Genomic DNA, 21,609 nt, shown 5'->3' on the forward strand with positions numbered 1-21,609 from the left:
CAGCCGTTTGTACCAAAACATATTAAATTCTTCAAATATCTGGGCACTGTTGCTTCAATGTTTTTTTCATACCTTATCGTCCAAGCAGTGGCAGAGCTATGTACTTTACCATCTGGATTAATATAAAAGGCTCACTTCAAGGATGTCTGTAAAATGCATTATATCACGTTGCCCAGTCCAGTATGCCATTATTATAAAAGCAGACATGTTCCCCTGAACACTGGTACGGATTTAATATTCCTTGAGAGACTGTACCCAGTGGGTACATAGAAGGAGCCACACCAGAACATTATGATTATTAACTCCTTTCTCTGTAATGGACTGTTATATGTTCAGTTTAATGTCTACTTACTGCCAAGGCGTGGGATGTTGCATAGGAAATTATAAAGAGCTTAGCAACACTTAATTTATATCCCTTGAGGCTATTGTAATATCAAGTCGACCTAAACAGCTCAAATTTGCTAGGTGAGACAGAACCTTATTAGTTGCCTAACAATAAATTAATATAAAAAAACAATGGTCCTACGTAAGAAGCTATGCAATTAATGTACCACCCAGAAACTGGAAGAAAACTGACAATATAAATTTCATGTGTTATATTTTTATCTAATTTGCACTGGTGTTACAACTAACAATTATTATGGCATTCATGCCATTTTTGTTAATCGGAAAAAAAAATGTACAACTTTATTTTTGCCCGCATAGTTATGCACGCTACTGTCTTTTATAGTAAAATGCTAGCAATGTCACTGCCATAAAAGACTTAAAAGACTGTAAGTAACTGTTGCTATCTATTATTATTATTATCTTTTATTTATATAGAGCCAACAATTACGCAGCGCTTCTTACAACACACATATATTGAAAACTAGAATTGATACACTAAGCCAAACTGATACATTAGATAAGTATGATAGCTGTGTCCCCGATATATTAGCATTTTAACCTAATAAATGCATGGGGGAATTCACCAGAATCCCCCCCCCCATGCATTTGCACCTCTTTCCCCACTCCTCATCTCCCTGGCTTGCAGGAGATGCATTAAGCCAAAGACGTCTCTGGCCCTGACTTGCATGAGTTTTCAAAGGGGTCTAACAAGCATGTGCAGAACATTTTCCAATTTATTGCCTATTTCCTGCCAGTGATTGGTTGCAAGCAGTTAAAACTGGAACAACAAAAAGTTAAAATAAGAGCTGCCTGCCCTGATGGGACATTGGAGTGTCCCTTTAAAACAACAGTGTAGATTATAAAAAAAACTAAACAAACAAAAAAACAAACAACGACTTTCTGGTTTCTGTCAAGGCCAGTTTTATTAAAAGCTACAAAGATACACATGAGCATGTAACAAATAAAGTGACTGTTCTGTATGATTCTCCTCTGTAAGCAAACCAACATCTGTTAACATTATCTGTGTTGTTGCCTCAGTAACAATTTCATCAGTCCTTATCTGTGGTTGGATTTTTCTAGCAGAATAAACAGAAGCCTGGTTATCAGGGGAAAATAACATTTCTCACCTCATTATTGTTATCTTAGACAGGGGTAATGTAAAGTAGTATGTCCTGTATATCCCACATGACATAGATCTCTCGTTATGTCATATGACTCTATTCTTAACTTAAATATTGTTCTTTAAGGAAAGAAATGCTATTTCACAATTTATTTTTGGTTTGCGGTCGATAAAAGTAGATCTGCCACTGACTGTACACGGCATGCAAAGCTTTTATGGTTCAATTGCTAAGAGAAATTAGCAAAATAAAAAATAAAACCAGGCATTAAAATTAGGAACCCTTGAGAGGTCTGAACAAACTGGGTTCGTTCAATTCTGAAAAGCACTAGAAGTATAGCTACTAGATGCTGACTTGAACAGGCAACTACTAGCTAAAAGGGATCTCCCAATATTTAATTGTCACATTAAAAACACATTTTTACAAATATTAAGTTATATTCTGATTGCACATGCTGCATATTACTGATATGTATATGTTCCAGTTCTGTTAGCCAAATCTATAAATTACTGCTGATTCCTCAAAAGCGTACTAGGCATGCCTGTCCCATCACACATAAGGCTTCGTTGTGTAACATTTATTGTACACTGCCTCATATTTTAACCTATTATGTAATACGATGCTGTACAACTAGATTGTGGTATAAATCAATATTGGCCAAAGATTACTTATTTTGGTTCTGCTGAGCTTCAGTTTTCAATGGAAAATGGAACTCAGGAAATCCCTGTTATTTAGCTTTTTTTTCTTGGTCTTCAAAACCCTGATTGGTAAACCAAATAAGAAACTTTTATACTGTTTCCTTTATTTTGATGATGTGATAGATCTTGAAACCTCTCTCCCCAGGAGTTTGTTTCTGCACGTTTTGTGTCACTCACAGAAGCTGGCAGTCTTTCCATTGGCTTCAATACGCCACTTTTCCAGAGCTGTCTGCCATCCTTAATCCCAAGGACATCCATGGGGCCAAAATAACATTAATGTCATTAACAGCCTTGAGGGTGAAAATAACCATGCTCGCTGTTCCTATGACACAACATAAGAAGAGAAGTGACTGGCCTCCCTCAATATTCCCTTTTGCTGCAATTTTCAAGCTTTTATACATGATTAAGAAAAACAGATTAAGCACTCTCAATCATGCACAAAAATTCACTTTATTAGAAATCGCCCAGATTTCTCTTTCATAAACACAAAAATACTTAGCCATCACTATACCAACAATCCCCATGTGGTCCATGGGTCACCAACTGTGTACCAGAGCAGTATTGATCTGCTACACACCCACTCTGATATTCCATCATATTATCCGGTGGTTTGGGAAGTTCTATTGCTTGAGGCCCACCATCCCAGGCTGCTTCTCTTAGAGTTCTCCTTGTCTGCTGATGTAAAATCTATCACTACGAATGTGAAAGTCCACTGCTTACCTGGTCAGCACATGCATGTTACCCTTGCTGTACATACAATTAGAGTCCTAGTTCCATAGTTGTTTGTTCATTTAGACTTCTTTTATGCACAATACAAAACTTACATTGCATGATGATAGTTTTCCCTTCTATAAAGGATCTATAGGTAGGCTAAGATAGTATCAACAATAAAAATCAAGTAATGATATTTGGTTGAATGAGTAAGGGAGGGCTGTGGAACAGATGATGCATGCAAAGCCACTATTTTTATCATGTAAACCAGAAGTGGCTTATAGCATGGTATTTGCAAGATTTGTTTTCCAGTAATCTACAATTTCATCATTGTTTTGTTTTATATACCATTATTAACAATAAAAAAAATGAAAGAAAGTCAATACTGTTGTGAATTATTTTCCATATTTTATGACGCAATTTACTATGCTGATTGTTTTTATTAAATAGAACATATGTGATTATAGAATATTAAAAAATTGCACCCCTAAAATCCACAAAGACACTTCAGCAGCTTTGTAAATACCCTTTAGAGATATTTTGTGTACACCTTTTTGTATTAATAGTGACTTTTATAAAGGCTGCATAAAACGGATTCATATGTTGGAACTTTAGGTTCCATTAGGTAAAAGCCCCCATTAAACTGGTGATCTTAATCTGATTATGCAACAAGAATGTCCATGGAGTTCAAGGTTCTGGATCTCTATTTATGGAAAACGCTCAACTCAAGCTTTATGGCAAAATGTATAATTACATGTTATAATTATTTTAACAATACTTAAATAGGGTATCACAGTTACAACACCTGACCTAGGGATGAATAAAAAAAAACCATTTTGATATGAATATATCTTGTACATTGAAAGCTCATTTGAGCAGCCCTCCTCAGCTTTTCTTTGTATAGGTCCAAATATCCATGTGATCCAGTATATTATGTTTACCTATTATATAACAGTGCATACACCTTAATAAAAAAAGACAAAGCCAGCTATGGAATTTTTTACTTAGATAGATAGATATTTCTTTTCATCTGAGTACTTGTCAGGTGGCTCAATGGATTTCACCTTGTGCTACCAAATAAGCAGTATCAAAGGCCAACTCAGCCTGTTGAGTCCTCTTGGATCCTCACACCATTCAGTTTTGCTGAAGACTGGTAAAACAGCAGTGTGTACTTTCCCTGGGTAAAAGTTAAGAAGCTCATACTGGAGCTTCAAGAAGACTTAGCAGCTTGGGTTAGGTTTCTCTTACATGCATGTTACTGCACTGTTAATGGCGTGACATAAAACCGCATGTACTCATTATTCACCATGTAGCTAGGTAAACCATCTGTGATGTACTAGCTAACCCATGGATTATCAAGAGCATTGAATACGTTTCATCTCCTCGACTTTTCAACCTATTAAGAGGGTCCAACTTCTAGTGAGTACCTCCTATAAAAAGGGCTGAACAATAAGGCAGATATTGTGTGGGGGACTTGCCTCACTGATTTGTGGGTTGTCTAGCTAGATACATAAATCGTAGGCCTAGGGAGGTTTCTACATCTGTAACAGATCACTGGTCAGATCTCACCTATTGTGTACAGTTCTGGAGACCCCATCTCCAAAAGGATACTGACATATTGGCAAGAGTTCAGGAAAATACTAAAATGGTTATTGGTTTGTAGGATAAAATTATGACAAAAGACTATAGGTTCTCGAGATGGATAGCTTGGAGGAACGAAGAAAGAGAGATGTGATGAGGAGGAATGTTAGACAAGAGGTCATAATCTAAAACCAGAGGCTCGGAGGTTTACTGAGATGGTGGTATATAAATATAACAGCCTCTCAGCAAAAGTAGCAGAGGCTAATACAGCAAGGGAATTTAAACATGCATGATATAGGCATAAAGCTATCCTCAATGTAAGAGGAAACCAAGGACTGATTGAGAAAAAAATGGGCAGACTAGATGGGCCCAATGTTTTTTATCTGCTGTTAACTTTTTTGTTTCTATTCTTTATGCTGGGCAAACACAGTCCTTGTTGGATAAGCTCACTTGGCCATTTAAAGGTGCTGTTCCACCTACTCACTTGAACACCCTTGTAACTTAATACAGAATTGGGAACATCATTACAGGTACTGTTGAATGTCCCAAACCTTCCCAGATATAATTCTTTATTAAAGTAAAATGTTCTCGTATTCATCTTTTTGCTGGGAACACTTAGCACATGATATAAAAGAAAGCACTGACAGGTTGTCGCCATAGAAGATAAACTGATTTTTAAAAGTGTCTGTGTTGATTAAACTTTCAGAGGGAAAATGTAAAAGACAGATCTGCTGAAGTTTTATTTATTTACCACACTGAAGCGTGCAAGAAATGGTTTGTCTAAGTGGAACAACAACCTTAAAATGCAAAATAAAGTCTGTAAGCTGAATTGTTTGACTTTACTTGAGTCTAATGAGATTGTCACAGACATACATGGTGTATCAAAAATGTGTGAACCCTCACATATTTTTTTATTTTATGTCCTCTAAAGTAGGGAAAGCACAGCTCTCTAAAGTATTATTGCTTTATTATTGCAATATGATTTAGATGGCAAGCCTCCAGTGTAATATATGTTTAGTTTGGATACGGTTTGGTGTCCCACAAGAAAAAGTAAACATATAAATAAAAACTGTTTTACTGCACTTACCCATGAAAAAGGCTCCAAAGAATTCTTTGTCGTCATTAAAATGTACATTTAGGTCTTCTATTTTCCAATTGAATCGAAGCCACAGCCCAATAGCAATTACAGCAGTTCCAGCCAGCTATCAAAAAAAGTACAAATTCTTATTTCATAATAAATTTTATCAGTGAATATATCCAACAGGTATATAAGTAAATGCTAAACCACTAGTACAATATATGAAATGATCAAGGACACAGAAATGACTGTTTTTACATCATCCACAACGAAAGCACATTTTACAGAAAACGGGAAGTTCACATTCTTGGCTCATTTAAGGGTTAAATGTCAGCGCTATTTTGTGTGGCAGTTTCCCTAGTGACAGTAACATTGGTTAAATTTAAGAGTTTTCTTTCCATACAACATATCCCATATTCACAAATTCCAGTATCATTAGCGCATCCTATAATTACGAGGCTGCACCACGCCTTAAGTTCAGTGGCTGGGATATAAAAGATGTTCCGGCAATTTGTAGGGTTTCCACCAGTTTCTGCCAGACTTTCCAACCTCAGAAGGATGTTTGAAATATTGGTCCTTCAACTATAAAGCATGTAGCTTTGTCTTCTATAGGCCTTGAGAGGTAGAAGGAGCTACACATATACCTTAGGGTTTTAGGATTATCTAATCATTGCTTTGTTTTTAAAAGACCCTAATGTCCACCCTTCCCATAGGTAGACAATTTAGTAAATTTGGGAAAAGAAAAAATGTCGGTGCGCTAAGCTAGTCACAGGCTCAAATAATACAAATGAATAATATGAGGCCTACCAAACAGGTGTAAGCATGCTGCAAAAACAGTGTATTGGCTGTACAATGTATACAAAAAACAAAAACTGTCTGCGCTTCTTACCCTAATAAAGTTGGCAACAAATATATAAACATAATAAAACCTCTCATTTATATTATGTTTATTTCCCTGATAACAAAAATTACCGTTTGACTCAATATTGATGAAAAGTCTTATGTTAGTTTCCGGTTTACCTCTCTGTCAATCTGTTCAAAGTCCTTGGTTCTCTTAAGGTTGGGTTGCCAGGCCATTGTACTTTATTAGGCATTGTAGTACGTACATCTTGGTACCATATCTGGATTTGCCTCCATGTGTAAAAGGCCATCCGAGATCTTTGGCCCTCTGTAGTGGTCTTTGTATCTCCACGTGGGAGAAAACAAAAAGTGCTTGACCCTGCTCTCTCCCTTCCAGATTTAGTTTATTATTTGTAGTTAGTCAATCCCTTTTATCCCAGTATGAGAGAACTGACCATCACATCTTGAAAGTTCCCAGGTTGTTTGGTGTCTCACTTACGTTTTAATTAAATGTGAAACTATCACAACTTGCTGACAATAAATCATCCACTGCCTAGTTGTTCATTTCAATATTTCACATATTTCTTAATGCACAAAGAAACACATCATAAAAACAGGAAGTACTGATATATGCTTATCTTGACCTTACGAAAGTGAACATTTACTTAATACGTGAACAATGATAAAATGTTCAGCTTGCACTTTTCCTGGAACCTTGTGAAAACAAAACAGGAAATGAAGTAGTGATACCCTTGCGCTATGTGTTTATCGGCTGTTTTGAGTTTTACTTCTATTGTTAATCTGAAGCTGTAAAAATCATTTTGAATTATGTGAAACCAGAAGACCGGAAGTGACATTTAAAAGGCTTTTACAAACGACAGCAAATGCATATCTTGCAGCTTTTACAAGAAAAGGAAATACGTGTCTCCCATAAGCATGTAGTGTGGGACGCAGTCTTAAGAAGATTAAAAAACTATTTTTCCTATGACCCAGTGCACTAATATCTCATTCACTCATGACTTTATTTGTGTGCTTTTAAGACATGGTGGGTAGCTTTTTGGCCCATAGGCCAAGCCCTGTCAAGTGGCCCACTAATAAATACCTCTCAAACATCCTGTCTTCCATGGTCCTGATTTTCAGGCATTGAGAAATGTTCAGTCCTGCCCCTGGCACCTCTCTTATTGACACCCCTATGCAACTTCAATGTAAAAGGTGAGGAATGGAACTTTAACCGGGAAAGGTTATGAAAAGTGTCAAAATACGTGCATCCATCTGGAAGCCTTTTGCATTTTATATGGTTTCTTATGGCCAGAAAGCGATTGATTTTGCTACATTATATTATTAATGTTTCTATGTGTGTTACATTCCAGAGGAACCCCGAAGCTGCAAACAAGTAAGGGCAACATGACCTAGCATGCTCAGGGGAGGAGCTACCCTCATTGGAAGTGCTGGAGGTTAATGACATTAGCAATTGTTAAAGGAAGAGGTGAAGTAAGGAGTTGGATATTTAAGCTGGAGTGGGGGCACCCTCTTTTTTCCTGCACACACAGAGCTGATCTCAGCTTGGGGGGGGCACCCTTATTCCTTGATTATTCATTGATGTGTTATTTCATATTTGGGGGGCAGGGGCATTGCTAGGGGAGAAAATCTACTGTTGAGCTGTGTGAGGGAAGGAGGGAGAGGATAAGAGGGGAAAGGAGGGAAAGCATGTATGTATGTGTAAATGTTTGTGAGCATGTATGCATTTGTATAAGGGTGTGTGAGTATGTATATGTGTGTATGACCATGGATATGTCTATATAAGTGCATGTTAGTATGTGTGCCTGGCCTTATCTTATATGTAGCTTAGCCTTATGCCTGTCCTATGCTTGCTTATTATTGTTATTATTATTTATTGTTTTATATAGCGCCATCAAATTCTGTAGCGTGCTTAAACTCGTTCCCTGTATTAATCTGTACCACTTCTGTTGAAAGGCTATTCCATGCATCCACTACCCTTTCAGGAAAGTAATATTATTATTTATTTATATATATAGCAGCAACAAGTTTTCGCAGCACGTTATACAAAACATATATTCAAGGGGTATCACAAGACTAGAATTGATAGACTAAGACAAACCAATACATTAGGTGGAGAGAACCCTGCATGCAAGCTTACAATTACAGATTTCCTGATATTACTTTTAAACATTTTGCCCTTCTAGTTTAAGAAAGGGAGGATCAAAAGAAGACAAGAGACTCTGAGATGAGACCACTGTGGGTCCAATGTGAGTGCGAGGTAAGTCCTGTGGATGCAATCCAGGCGATTCCTGCAGGTGCAATCAGGGTGCTGGCGCAAATCCTTATGTACGTATTATAGATCTAAAATTTGATGTCTAGAGCAGTTAGACTTGCTATATATTTCACAGAGGTTGCTGAAAATGAAGAAATCTGAATTTTGTTCATTTTTAAATGCTTTACAAATATCTGTGTGTGTAAATATGTGCAGTGTCCGCATCTACCACTCCCAAAGTGGACTCCATTGCTATCCAATCTGCTATGGGCTCTAGCCCCAGATCTTTCTTTTAGAGACCTAGCAACACCCCTCTGGGGAGGTTATAGTCAGTTTCGGAGCATGGGCACCTTAAGGTTTGAAGTTTAACTTGTCAGAGTTGCAAAAGCAAAAGATATGGGTTTGTGGTTAATAAGTAGTTCTAAAGCACTGTGCGCGGTGATTTACAGCTGGTGGCATTCAGCAGGCTAGTTGTGTCTGAGGTTTTGTTATTTAGGGGCCAGCCCTTTCCTCCCTTATGTGGTATTAATATTTTATGTTATCTATGTTATTTTTCTTGTACATTATATCACAGTTTAATACAAGCGCTGCAGCCAATTTTACACTATATCACAACAGTCATTGTACTTTTCAATTTTGTATGCGATATATTTTGTATACAATAAAGAAACAATGTGACTTGGTCTGCAAGACACGCTAGCATAAGCCCCCGGCTACAATCAGCTAGAGTGGTCTTATTTGAGGGGCGCTGAGATACCATCTCAAAGTCCACTGAATGATTTCAGCTCAGTTTACTGCATGCAAGTGAACAGCATACTTAAAAAACTCACCAAAAAAACCCAATAATAGCACAGAAAAAAAATAATGATAATAAGTGCATATACATATTATAGATTGCTGTTTAGGGAAGATTAGAAACTCTTAAATGGCAAACTATAAACTAAACAAAAAAGTTTATCAAGCCAGTTACTTTTATGTCAAAATATACATGGATAAAATAGTAATAAATAAATAAATTAATTAACAGAACAAATCAAGGGGAAATTATAAGAGACCTTTTATACAATTTCAAGTATGCTTTTGGCCCTATAATAATGTTTCCCTATGCTTTCCCAAGTAATGGCCAAAGACCCTGACAATATAAATCTTCCCACTAACACCTTTCTTTTAAAACAGAGTCCGTATCAGGTTCTGCATAGCCAGACAACCAAATAATAAAAGTCAGACGTTACACACACACTATATGGTAATAAATATATTCCACATAGATCTTGGCCAATCAGCCTACGACTATGACTCGCATTCACCATTTAATGTATCAAGGATATCATTGTGGTTTATATTTTCATCCAAGAGTAAAAAAATGCAGGAGCTACAAAGAATGACTTCTTTATTAGTAAAATATCCTAATGTAATGTATTCTAGACCAGACTACCGAGAAACATAAGCCTTTGCTAGTCCTTTAAGGACTCATTAAGGAGAAGCGGTCTCAGCAATGTTTCCAAGACCAGTCCAATGTGTCTGTTCTTTTATAAACTACTGATACAGACTTAAGTCATGTTTACTTATTCAGCTGTAGGTACATTAAAATGGATAACTAATATGATATATACCAGTATTTTATTTGCATATGGTGCCATAACAAAATGCCATACTAAATGTACAGTATATATATATATTTATAATCTGTTGAATTCATATCCATGGAAGGTAAAACAGTATAGCCAGTAACGGATAAAATGATGCTTCACATTTATACTTTTAAATACAGTATATCCTCACATTTTTATAATTTTATGGCGAAATTTGCAATAATTCCTCCTGGCGAAGCCTAACAAGTCACTGAAAATGTTGCACTGCCGTTGTACAGATTTAATTGGCTTCCCAGAATCATTAATTACAATAACTGATATTGTTCATCCCTTTAACATGCACATTACTGTAGCAATATATAAATAACAAGGCCTAGCAGGCCAAGAACGTTTATCTATTCATGTCCGATGTTGGACACATGCCACCTGATAGACTTCTCCCAGCACATTGATGACTCTCATAGAAGGAGAAACTTTAGTGAATTCCTTTCACAATTTTACAAGGAGAAGGAAATTTTGAACAGCAGCAACTTCTGTTCTAAAAATCAATGAATGTTTTCTTAACATTGTATTTTACCAGGCAGTGCTTCTTACTGGTCATCCAATATAACTGCCAGTAAAGAATTCTTTGCAAGCGTGTCCAAAATATGGAACGTAAGGCAGTTCTGTGCTATTTATTCGGAAACTATGGCAACCTTCAGAGCATAAAGGGGAGTTTTAACACTGCTTTAGTTAACTGCTTGTATCTTATTCTTTATTTATAGAGGAATTTGCCACATCACCAATAAAATTAACTGTTTGGCTTGTGTATAACTGAAGAATTACTTGAGGTGCTGCCAAATCTAAACACAAGCCTTTTATAACGAAATAAACCAAAAAAGAACAATAAAAATATGTTATTCCGTAAGAGTAACATTAACAGCTTTAAATATATGTGGATTAGTTTTCAGCCTAATCAAAAATTTCAAATATATAAACACAGAGAAGAAGACTAAAACTGGGCCAGGAACAGCAGACAGCTCGAGCCTTGAAGAACCAAATTCTAGATGATGCCTGGAGAAAGACTAAAGGACCTCAAGGACCTCAACTTTTATAGCATGGATGAGAGAAAAGAGAGAGGGGATACACCATTAACATTTAAAAAAAGGAGATTCAACAAAGTACAAGAGGAAGAGAAATATTGCATCGAGAATTGATGGTTCTAAAAATTAAAGGGTCTAAAAGATCAAATGTTTAGATGTTATGTAAGGACATTTTACTGTTGATAGATAACTGGAACAGCTTTCCAGCAGAAGTAGTAGAGGTTTATACAGTGAAACAGTAAGAAAAATGAATGGGATAGGCATAATGTTGTCCTGACCATAAAAAGCAGCAGCAACAAGTTTCCAGAACATAAGGAACAAGAAAAAAAACCAAGGATCACATAAAGTTTGAGCCGGAAGATCCATGTTTCTATGTTAGCTCGAATTGCCTAGAATAGGTAAGACTCTATCCTAAATGCCACGTAACATTGATGCTTGTATAAAATAAGTTGCAAACTAAATGGACTAAAAACTCTTAATATTCCATCAAATCCTACATGTAGGCCAATGCTTTTACAATCTGTTTCCAACCTGGTACTACTACCTGGTGAGCTTCCCCCATTTATCAACCCATATAAACAGGTACTTGTAATAATAATACAATTATTATTACGGTATTTCATGCCCCCCCAAAGAAGAACACATATTACAGTACTTCATAAATACTTTTCAGGAACAAAGATATAGGGGACACTCCTTGAGGACCAGTGACGTATTCCTAATGTCATGGTCTTTATTTGAACGGCAGGGCTGGTCTCCCTTTTGAGAACTGAAGCCAAACTTTGTGATCCTGAGCTGTGAAATTTAATGTGACATCATTCTAACTGAGCAACATTACATTTAAATGGGCATTTCCAGAGGGCTCCCATTAGGATTTTTCTAATTGTTGTATACATGAGCACCACGGGGGAAGCAACAGGAAAATTACAGTTGACATAGTTGACAGAGACATAGTAAAAACACGAGAGTTGCTCTGGTCTAGTAGTGTAAAATAGCCCTGGTCCTGAAGGCTTAAACCTGTAGAAGGGAAAAAAAATCATCCCCAATGAGAAGCAGCAGCTCCAGAGCTGCAGTGTATTACCCTCTCAGTGGTCCTACCTTTCATGTCAGTCTTGTAAGTGAAAGCACTTCCATTAAAATCAATGCGGGGGGGGGGGGGGGGGTTCATGCATGGGCACGGGGGTCAATAATTAGACCCCCTGGGACTCTTGTTCAAGCCAACACAGGAGCTGGAGTATACCAACCATGCACAGCAGTAAGCAATATATGTATTTGGTGAATAAATCTCATTAAATATGCAACTGGGGGAGTGAATCGCTACATACATTTTGCATGCAGGATAAAACAGTAATCTACAGGGGATAATTGGCCATCACATGCATTAAAGTATGTATGATGGCTGTGGTGCACAATTAAGTTCTGGTAATTAAACAGATATTGAAGCACCGCTAACAGCTAAATATATTAAAAGTATCCCACAAGTATATGAACCACAGATTGAAGAAGGAGGGTATATAATGTACAGATATGTTTGTAGCGAATTCTAATGCTAACGTCTTATGTTAATACTTCTCAGATGACCAGGACAATTTGCCCTTATCAAGTCTGGGCTTGGCATGTAACCCAATAAAAATTATCGGTTTATACAAGCGCCTTCCGCATGGTGACAGAATTTAAAAAACACGTAAGCCCTCCGTTTTCCAGACACTTAACAATCCATTTAGTATTATTTTCCATTTATAATGAACAAGTATATCTGCAATACTGCATGACAGATCTTATATTAATACATGTTTATACAAAATGGAAAACAAAAAAAAAACTAACAATAAGCTTAATGTTTGCTATAATGTCCTTGCCAACTTCCACTGTCTGTTTGAATAGTCTATTACTATAACACTTTATTTGTACATTTTTTCCATTGTGGACACAGCTTGGAGAGGAACTGTAAATACTAAAGTCCAATTATATAGTAAATGATATTTAAATATGGAATAATAATAATATAATGTATTACTCATGGTACAATATCAATTATTTTTCACTTGTGAGATATCCAGCCCTTTTAATATTTGCCCTCATACTTCTCTTTAAAATAATATTTGTTTATTGGTGGTGGAGAGATACAGCTGCTACTTGAGCCTTCCATACAGATGAATTTTAACCCCTTAAGGACAGAGCTGTTGTTTTTATTTGAGTACCCTTTGTGACAATGGCTGTTTTAGCATTTCAGTGGTGCTCATGTTTAGCTGTAATTTTCTTCTCTCTCATTCACAATTTATGTACCAATAACATTTTAGATCATTTTTTTTTCAGTACTGGCCAATTCAATTTACCCCATTAAATCACATTTTTGAAAAAAAAGACACCCCAGGGTATTTCAGCTGCTGGTACTTGGGATTTTTTTTGAAGATGCAGTGTCAATTTTAGGACTTGCTCATAAAAATATTTTTTTACATTTTTATACATTATTTTGACATATTTTGAAGCACTGCCCTTTTGCGAGCACGTTCAGAGTGAAGACTGAAAACGTTAAGAGAAAGAGTGAAAGAGAGCGTGAGGGAGTGTGTTGAAAATTACTGTTACTGTTTAGCTTTCTAGTAATGTTTTTTTTAATTACATTTCCTTTAAATGAATATCAAACTTCAGGCCTATATTGGGGACTGAACAGACTTCTAGGGTAGGAAGAACGCCAATTTAATGTAATTGTCTTAAAGGCAGTGTGGCACTTCCCCTGCTCACAAGTGACTCCCCCTGGCTCTAGGCCACATTTTGTTTCTGCCTTTCAAGGACAGACTATGAAGCGGATGAGATTGCACACACAGGTGAATATTATATTTGCAGTAGGGGTAAAACGTGCGCACAACGCCCAGTGGATCTGAACAGATGTAAAACGTGAACGAAATGCTCAGTGGGTCTGGATAGTTTCCTAGACCCCGAAATGCACCCTTTAGGTAGGTAGGAAAGGGCTCTACCTCACAGGAAGGAGAAGGAAGAGGGATAGGAAAGAGAGAATATAGTAACTGAGGGGACAACAGAGAGTTGATTTACGTATACTATTATATATTAATTATTAGGAAGCCTTGGAAACCATTTTGATTTCAGATTTCATATTATACATCCACCCAAGCATGAGCAAATTCAGAGAATTACCGGGCATAACACACACAGTCACACAAACAAACACAGTGACAAACACAGTCACATACATATAGTCAAACACACATACCTGGTACTGGCTGCAGATTACACAGAGCTTGGTATCAGGAGAGTCTTCTGAACTCCTTCACTTCAGAAGACTCTCCTTCACTTCAGACTTCTCATTGAGGCTGCCCATGACCCCGGGACTTAAAGTTCCATTGCGGGACTCTCCCGGGCAATCCAGGACATGTGGTCACCCTACTCTAGGCTTAGCCTGCTCTTTGAAAGCCCTTAATAGGTCACAAGTGCCTCGATATTGGGGCATTTCAGAAAGACCACTTGAGCAAAGGAAACTATTGTTGAACGCTTCCTAAGCTCTTTCCAACAGCAGGGCGCTACCATATTTGAAAGGCGTGCTTATGTATTCATCCAGAGCTGGCCTTAAGTGTTCTGGCACCCTGTGTGGACTACTCCTCTGGCGCCCCCCATCCCCCCAAAAAAGAGTAGAAAGAAATCTCCCCCCTCTGCCCCTTCTCACTATCTACCACCTCTGCCCCTTCTCACTGCCCCCCCCTCACTGCCTCCCCCCTCTGACATCATATTCCGGCGCTCAGCATGAAACGCGGGCACCGCGACGGAGTCAGGGAGAGTGAGGGGCGCCAAGCGTTTGCTGAAAACGGGACTTAAATTAAAACACCGTTTTTTTTGTTTTAATTAGAACATAAACATATGTCTTATATACCATATTATTTGTCTTTTGAATCCATCACACACAGACAACTATCAACAGATCACAACGTTCTATAAAAATCTTAAGAAAGCTCCTCTAACCACATCCCTTTTATATGTTGAGGGTTGTGCCTAGAACATGTAACAAATATGTGCAAGGCATCCATTTATCATTTTATAGGTTGTGAGCAACATTAACCGCATCCTTGGGTCCCACAAAGTACTCTGAGACATGAGTTAATCCCCTGTTTATTTGTGTATTCATCTAAGTGATTTGAAAACAAGAATTGCAAAGCTGTCTTTTTTCTGTTTCGTTCCAAAGCATTCATAACCAGGCATTTATTCAAACACAATAAATCTGTAAAAACAGGCAATATAAAACAGGATCATTGATCATCTTTGGATTTCGCTTAGCTCAAGTGACATGGTTATAAAAATCTTATTTAAGGAATATGCGTTTTACAATAACACTGTCTAGCTCTAAAAGGGAAGGATTAGCACTGTTCCATCAGAGGCGAGGAAGTCATATACAGTCAGCTTCCAAAATTACAGTCCAAAAAGAAAATAATAAAGGATCCCAGGGCAGCTAAAGCTTTGCAGAGACCTGAAAATGTCAAAACAGATGAGTGTTTGAGCTACACCAGAGGAGGTGAAAGACAGTGCACTGAAGGGTCAGTACCTTCCCTGTACTGTAATGCAAATCTGAAAATAAGCAATATATATTGTATGTTTTAGAAACCCACCAGATTATGGCTTCCTACGGGCAGGCTTTCCTCCCAGCTGTCCCAGGGAATATAGCACTTATCGGGACCGTTGCTATCTTAGCATGTACAATGAGGAATGAGGAAAAGTGATAGGAGACATGGCAATCTGTGGGTGGAAAGTCCCCAATGGCATTTCTTGCAGTCGGGTTGCGCTTGAAATTACACACAATCAAGCACCCTGTCAGAGGACACTGGCAACTCGCTTTCCACAGATGAAAGCCCTTCTTGGCTTTATCCACCATACTTTCTCTGTGGCCGTGACGCTTATTATGGCTTTCAAAACATTCAAAGATTGTGAGCCTTAAAGGGTTACTCAAAAGGAAACTGAAGTCGTATCCTGTCTGAAGTCGTATCTTGTGAGAAGTGATGCATTCATTTTTCATATGTATTTTGTACGTGTTTTGTTCTTCATACAAACAACATTACAGATTTCAACGTCAACCCTAATCCTGTGAGTAAACAAATAACTGAAAAGTTATACATGTAGATGAAAATCTAGGTGTAAATGTGGAAAATATTAGCGCAAATCAGATTAGTTTTGTTAAAGGTGATGGATTACAGGGATTGCAAGCACCTTTTGGCCCAGGGGCAGGCAAAGCCAAGTGGCTCCATCGGCCTCTTGCCCTCCCCCTCTGTAACATACACACTAGCATACATTTTACACACTAACACACACACATAAACACTCATGCTACAAACATACATACACAAACACGCATTGATAAATGGAACACCCTTCCATTAGAAGTGGTAGAGGCTAATACAGTGGGGGGATTTAAACATGCATGGGATAGACATTAAGCTAGACTGATTCGAAGACCAAAGATTGATTAAGATCTGAGTCACCATATTAGGGAACATGGGCAGACTATATGGCCCAGCTGGTCCTTTTCTGAATGTTTCTATGTAAAATAATTTTTTGTCATTCAGGTACATTTTCTGCATTATATATGATTCCCAGATGCTTGTAAAAGTGTATCAGAATGAAACACCAAAAGGTTGGTGTGGTTTGTTAAGAATTTTCACAAATTCTCACATTGACAAATTTTCTTTATAGAAACTTATAGCTCTAGAATTCTACTCCACCACATTTCGAGCATTGCTACATTTTATATACTACAAGGCCCGTCATTAAACAAAAAACTTATGAGTTACTCCTCCCCATTAAGTTTAATTCAGTGTGAGTCTCCGCCAAGGGTACATACAATACACAGCAGAACATGTCTCAATAGCAACATTTCAACCAAGCCATATCTCAGTCCCTCAGAGGCTTACACAGCTGTGTCTGTGGGCAACGGATTAAACACTAATAGCAAGTAATTGTTGGCTTCATGTCTTAATTCAAGAACCATGAGGACGTCTGGTAAGGAAAATAAGGAAGATGGGTCTGGTTAAACTAAATTAGAAAGTTGATGTGATTGGCACTAATGAAATATGTCTGGATGTTAATATGGTAAAGAAAGATTGGCACCATACTTTATACTTTACTTTCTAGAATAAGGCTTTATTTAAAGATAAAAAAAAGAAATATATATATATATATATATATACCTGTTGATAAAATTATATATGTGGTTGAATAATATAAACCTGTGAACAGATATTTTGACAAATGGCGTGTTCTAAACCACAAACCACTTAGAGCCTGGTGCAAAGTATACTTTTTATCACTTGTTAGTATAGTTGTTAAAACAACCACATTATTACTAATCTACCTTTCACTGAAGAGGAAGTAGAAATACAAGAAGCAAGAGGAATAATTAGATTGAAAATATGTGAAAGAAAAATTAGCCCACGAAATGTCACAGGGCTAATTATAGATTCACCACTACCATAGGAATAATAATATAAAACAAACAAAAATAACAAATAAATATATCAATACAAAACAATAATTCCTATAAGGGAAGAGAAAGTAGCAAAATAGGCTCTGCAAGTATGTAGCCCCTAATATAGTATTAAAAGGTAGGAAGCAGCTAGTCTTAAAAAGGATTTATAATCCTAAAAGAAAGGATAGAATGTGAGGAAAAACAAGAGAGCTCTCACAATAATAACCAGAAAACACCTCTGTAAAAAATATATATTTAAAAAAAAAAAATTATACAAACAAAATATTAAAAAAAAATCACACAAAAGAAATCATACAAAAGCAACAAAAACAATAAATAACATGTAACAAAAATACAAAATATATTTTGCAACCAATCAAATAAAAACTATAATAATTGTCCCCACTATAAAATGAAATAAAATAAAAAAGGATATACTATGAATGGTGGGGAAACATCCCTATGAGCATTCTATTAGATACCCCAACAAATAATCATGCAGTAATCTACCTTGTATGAACTAAACCTGGCCAAGTACACAATTAAAAAAAAACTGTTTAAAAACCAAAAACCCAAAAGTAAAACCCATGTCATGATCTTTGGGTCCCTCTGAAAGCTGTATCGAGGCCCAACTCCCATACCCTCTAGATTTCAGGTGTCCAAATAGGGACAGTTATGTTGGAGTGTGTGGCAAGAAACAAGGATGAGACGTGTTGCCCTGGTAGTGGGTTCTGCCCTAGAAGTTGGCAGGTTGGGACATGACCACTGCTTGCAATACTGGGTTAGCCACCTAAGAACAATAGCATTGTGAGGATGCCATGTAGGATATGCCAAAGAGGTCTGTGCTGCAACAGGGCTCCATTGCTTTTTCATGTCCCTGGGTCGGTCAGGGGAGATCAGGGGATCTTCCAAACCAGCCAATACTCCATACTGCCTGCAACGTGAGAAAGCATGGGCAGGAGTGTCCTGTAGAAACTATGAATGTTGGGAAGTCTGCATTCTACATGTACGTATCCTGTTTTGAACCTAAATTGTTGTGTTAGTGCTCACATAAAGGCACTGATCTTACAGATCAAATAAATGCAATAAATATCAGCCAGTGTTCTATTAAAACCACAATGTAATTAACAGCAGATATGGCCAGTTTTAGAGGGCACACCAATGTCCCAAAAGCCTTGGGGACCCCCTCACCACAGGGGCTGCAGGGGCCCAAGTTACACCCCTGCTCCCACAGTTATGTTATACAGGTGTACGTATTAAGCTGGAGAACAGAACACTGCGGTTAGTCTAAAAGCATGGGCACCACTGTTCTAGATCAGCGTATGTCTCTAAGCATGTCATAGATGTTTTGGTGTTGGTCCATGGTGCTGACACAAATGAAAGAATTGAGGGGCATAATGTTCCTTGGAAGCAGCATGTTCATTACATCTACATTTTATGGTAATATCTGTGTATTTCGACCATGTCTCACTTATTTTTGTACTCACTGTAACGTAATGTATTAAAATAGAACATTTTGACCGGAAAGAATTGTTTATTTTATATTAACAGTCATTAGTCCTAAGCTATAAAAGAACTTCAGACAGAACACTAAAGTGATGCTCACCAACTGTATGTCATCTTAGCACTGCTTTAAGGCCCATAATATTTGGATGTTTTGTCAAAAGAAAAATGCGATTAACATTTTTCTGTTTGTTTAGAAATCTTTCAGTGTTTGTGTGCTGTATTTTTGTAACTTCACATGATAGTTGCACTTACGGCTCTATAAAATATCCTGATGTTCATCAGCTAAACCAGAGGTAAGAGATACATAGATCAGGATCACACAGTTGTGAAGCTAGGGTTATATATTAGCCACTTTTGCTAAGACAAATATACATTTCAAATATTGCTGACGTGGAGGGGTAAAATACTACCGTGCAGTGTGTTGGATACATAAACTGGTTTCCTTGGGGTTTCCCATGTACAACAGGATAGCACTTTATATGCGCAGATCAGCAACGTGTGAAAAATGTACATGTCCTGGAACAAGTGGGTAAAATATACAGTGAGGTCCATACATATTTGGACAGTGACAGAATTTTCAGAATTTCTGCTCTGGATGCCACCGCAATGACTGAGAAGCTGTTTCATTGCCAGGTCTGGGCTGTTCCCTCATTTTGTCATTAATAATTAAGTAGTTAAAGGTCTGGAGTGGATTCCAGATGTGGAATTTGCATTTGTTGCTGTGAACTCTGAATATGAGGTACACAGAGAGGCCATCATTTGGCGGAAAAACAAACCCATCAGAGCGATGGCAGAAACATTAGCAGTGGATAAATCAACAACTTAGTACATTCAGAAAAAGATGTAATGCATTGGTGAGCTCATCCACATCAAAATGCCTGGACGACCATGGAAGCCAACTGTAGTGGATTGAACTAGCCATGTCAATGACAGTCTCCAGGAGGTAGGTGTATCATTGTCATTCAAGAAAAGATTTCATGGAAGTAAATACAGAGGGGTCACCAAAAGGTGCAAACTAATGGTAAACTTCAAGAACAGGAATCCAGATTAGATTTTGCCAAAAAAGCATATAAAAATGGCTGCCCGGTTCTGGAACAGTATTCGTTGGATGGATGAAACTCAAAGCAATGATGATATGACTGCTGAAAGGACTGAGCCGGATTAATTCTAAACTGTATAGGGCTATCCAGCTCAGATTCAAAGCTGAGAGGGCTCAAAGCACAGATGGACAATGACCCAAACCATTGTTTGTAAGCAAAGAGCTTCAAGGTAAAGGTGTGGAATATTCTTCAGTGGTTGAAGATAAAACTTAAGGCAGAAAGACCCACAACCAACAAGCAGCAACTTAAGACAACTACGTGAAAGTGCTGCCAAAGACTCACTGGGGAGGAAACCCAGACTGTAGTGATGTCCATGGGTTCCAGACTTCAGGTAGTCATTCACTACAAAATAATTTCAAGGAATTATTAAGAATGATCATTTTGTTTATGATTTTAATTTAAAAAAGGGAGGGCTTATGTGTAAAAATTGCTCTTCATGGCTTATATGATAGTTTTTGTTAAAACTGAAAGTCTGCACTTCAATCACACCTTTATTGCTTCATTTGAATCCACTGTGGTGGCCTACAGGGCCAAAATTATGAAACTTCTGTCACTGTCCAAATATTCATGGACCTGGCAATACATTTCAAGCTGTATTCAACATGTACATGAACAGATCTTTTGCCTAAGCATAGCACATACATGCTTTGGTGTGATGACCCATGTCTACTGGCCACTAAACTACCTAACTGCATTCCACTATTTTACATTATTTTCTCTTGACTACAGCTCTGCTTGCCAGGTAAATTCTATGCCTTCCTGAAACAGAGCTTTGGCAACCATACAATGGCAATTTGGCTGCCATCTTGTTGTACCTCTGTTAATACCTCAGTAAGCAGCCCTGCTGGTGAACTTCAATTATATTTTCTGACTGTACAGCCTTATTACAAATAAAATGTATGTGAAAAGTAGAAATCTCACCGTTTAACAAAAAATAATAAAGTAGCATATGATATCACACAGAGTCCAAGTATATATATATATATATCACCACAAGTAGCCAAGGTGGTGTTTGCACATAAGTGGCTTTTAATTTTCAATAAAACCTAAACCCCTATTCTGTGTAAAGGTGATAAGCCACAATTATGGCAAAAAATGCAGAATGAGTGATTCAAACATTTATTAAGAGATTGTAGCAGCCATATGTTTGCTATATCCAGCAGAATACCCATTTAATCAAT

General features: G+C 37.4%; 1 protein-coding gene across 1 annotated transcript in view; it reads right to left on the reverse strand.

The window, feature by feature from the left end:
* The window catches only part of TSPAN2 (tetraspanin 2), a 74,247-nt gene that overhangs the window by 41,275 nt on the left and 11,363 nt on the right, over positions 1-21,609 (reverse strand). Inside the window, exon 2 of the mRNA XM_053457529.1 lies at positions 5,583-5,697. Within this exon, the coding sequence (XP_053313504.1) occupies positions 5,583-5,697 (115 nt within the window). The remainder of the gene's footprint in view (positions 1-5,582; positions 5,698-21,609) is intronic.

Source organism: Spea bombifrons, chromosome 2, assembly GCF_027358695.1.
Source record: "Spea bombifrons isolate aSpeBom1 chromosome 2, aSpeBom1.2.pri, whole genome shotgun sequence".
Classification (NCBI taxonomy): Eukaryota; Metazoa; Chordata; class Amphibia; order Anura; family Pelobatidae; genus Spea; species Spea bombifrons.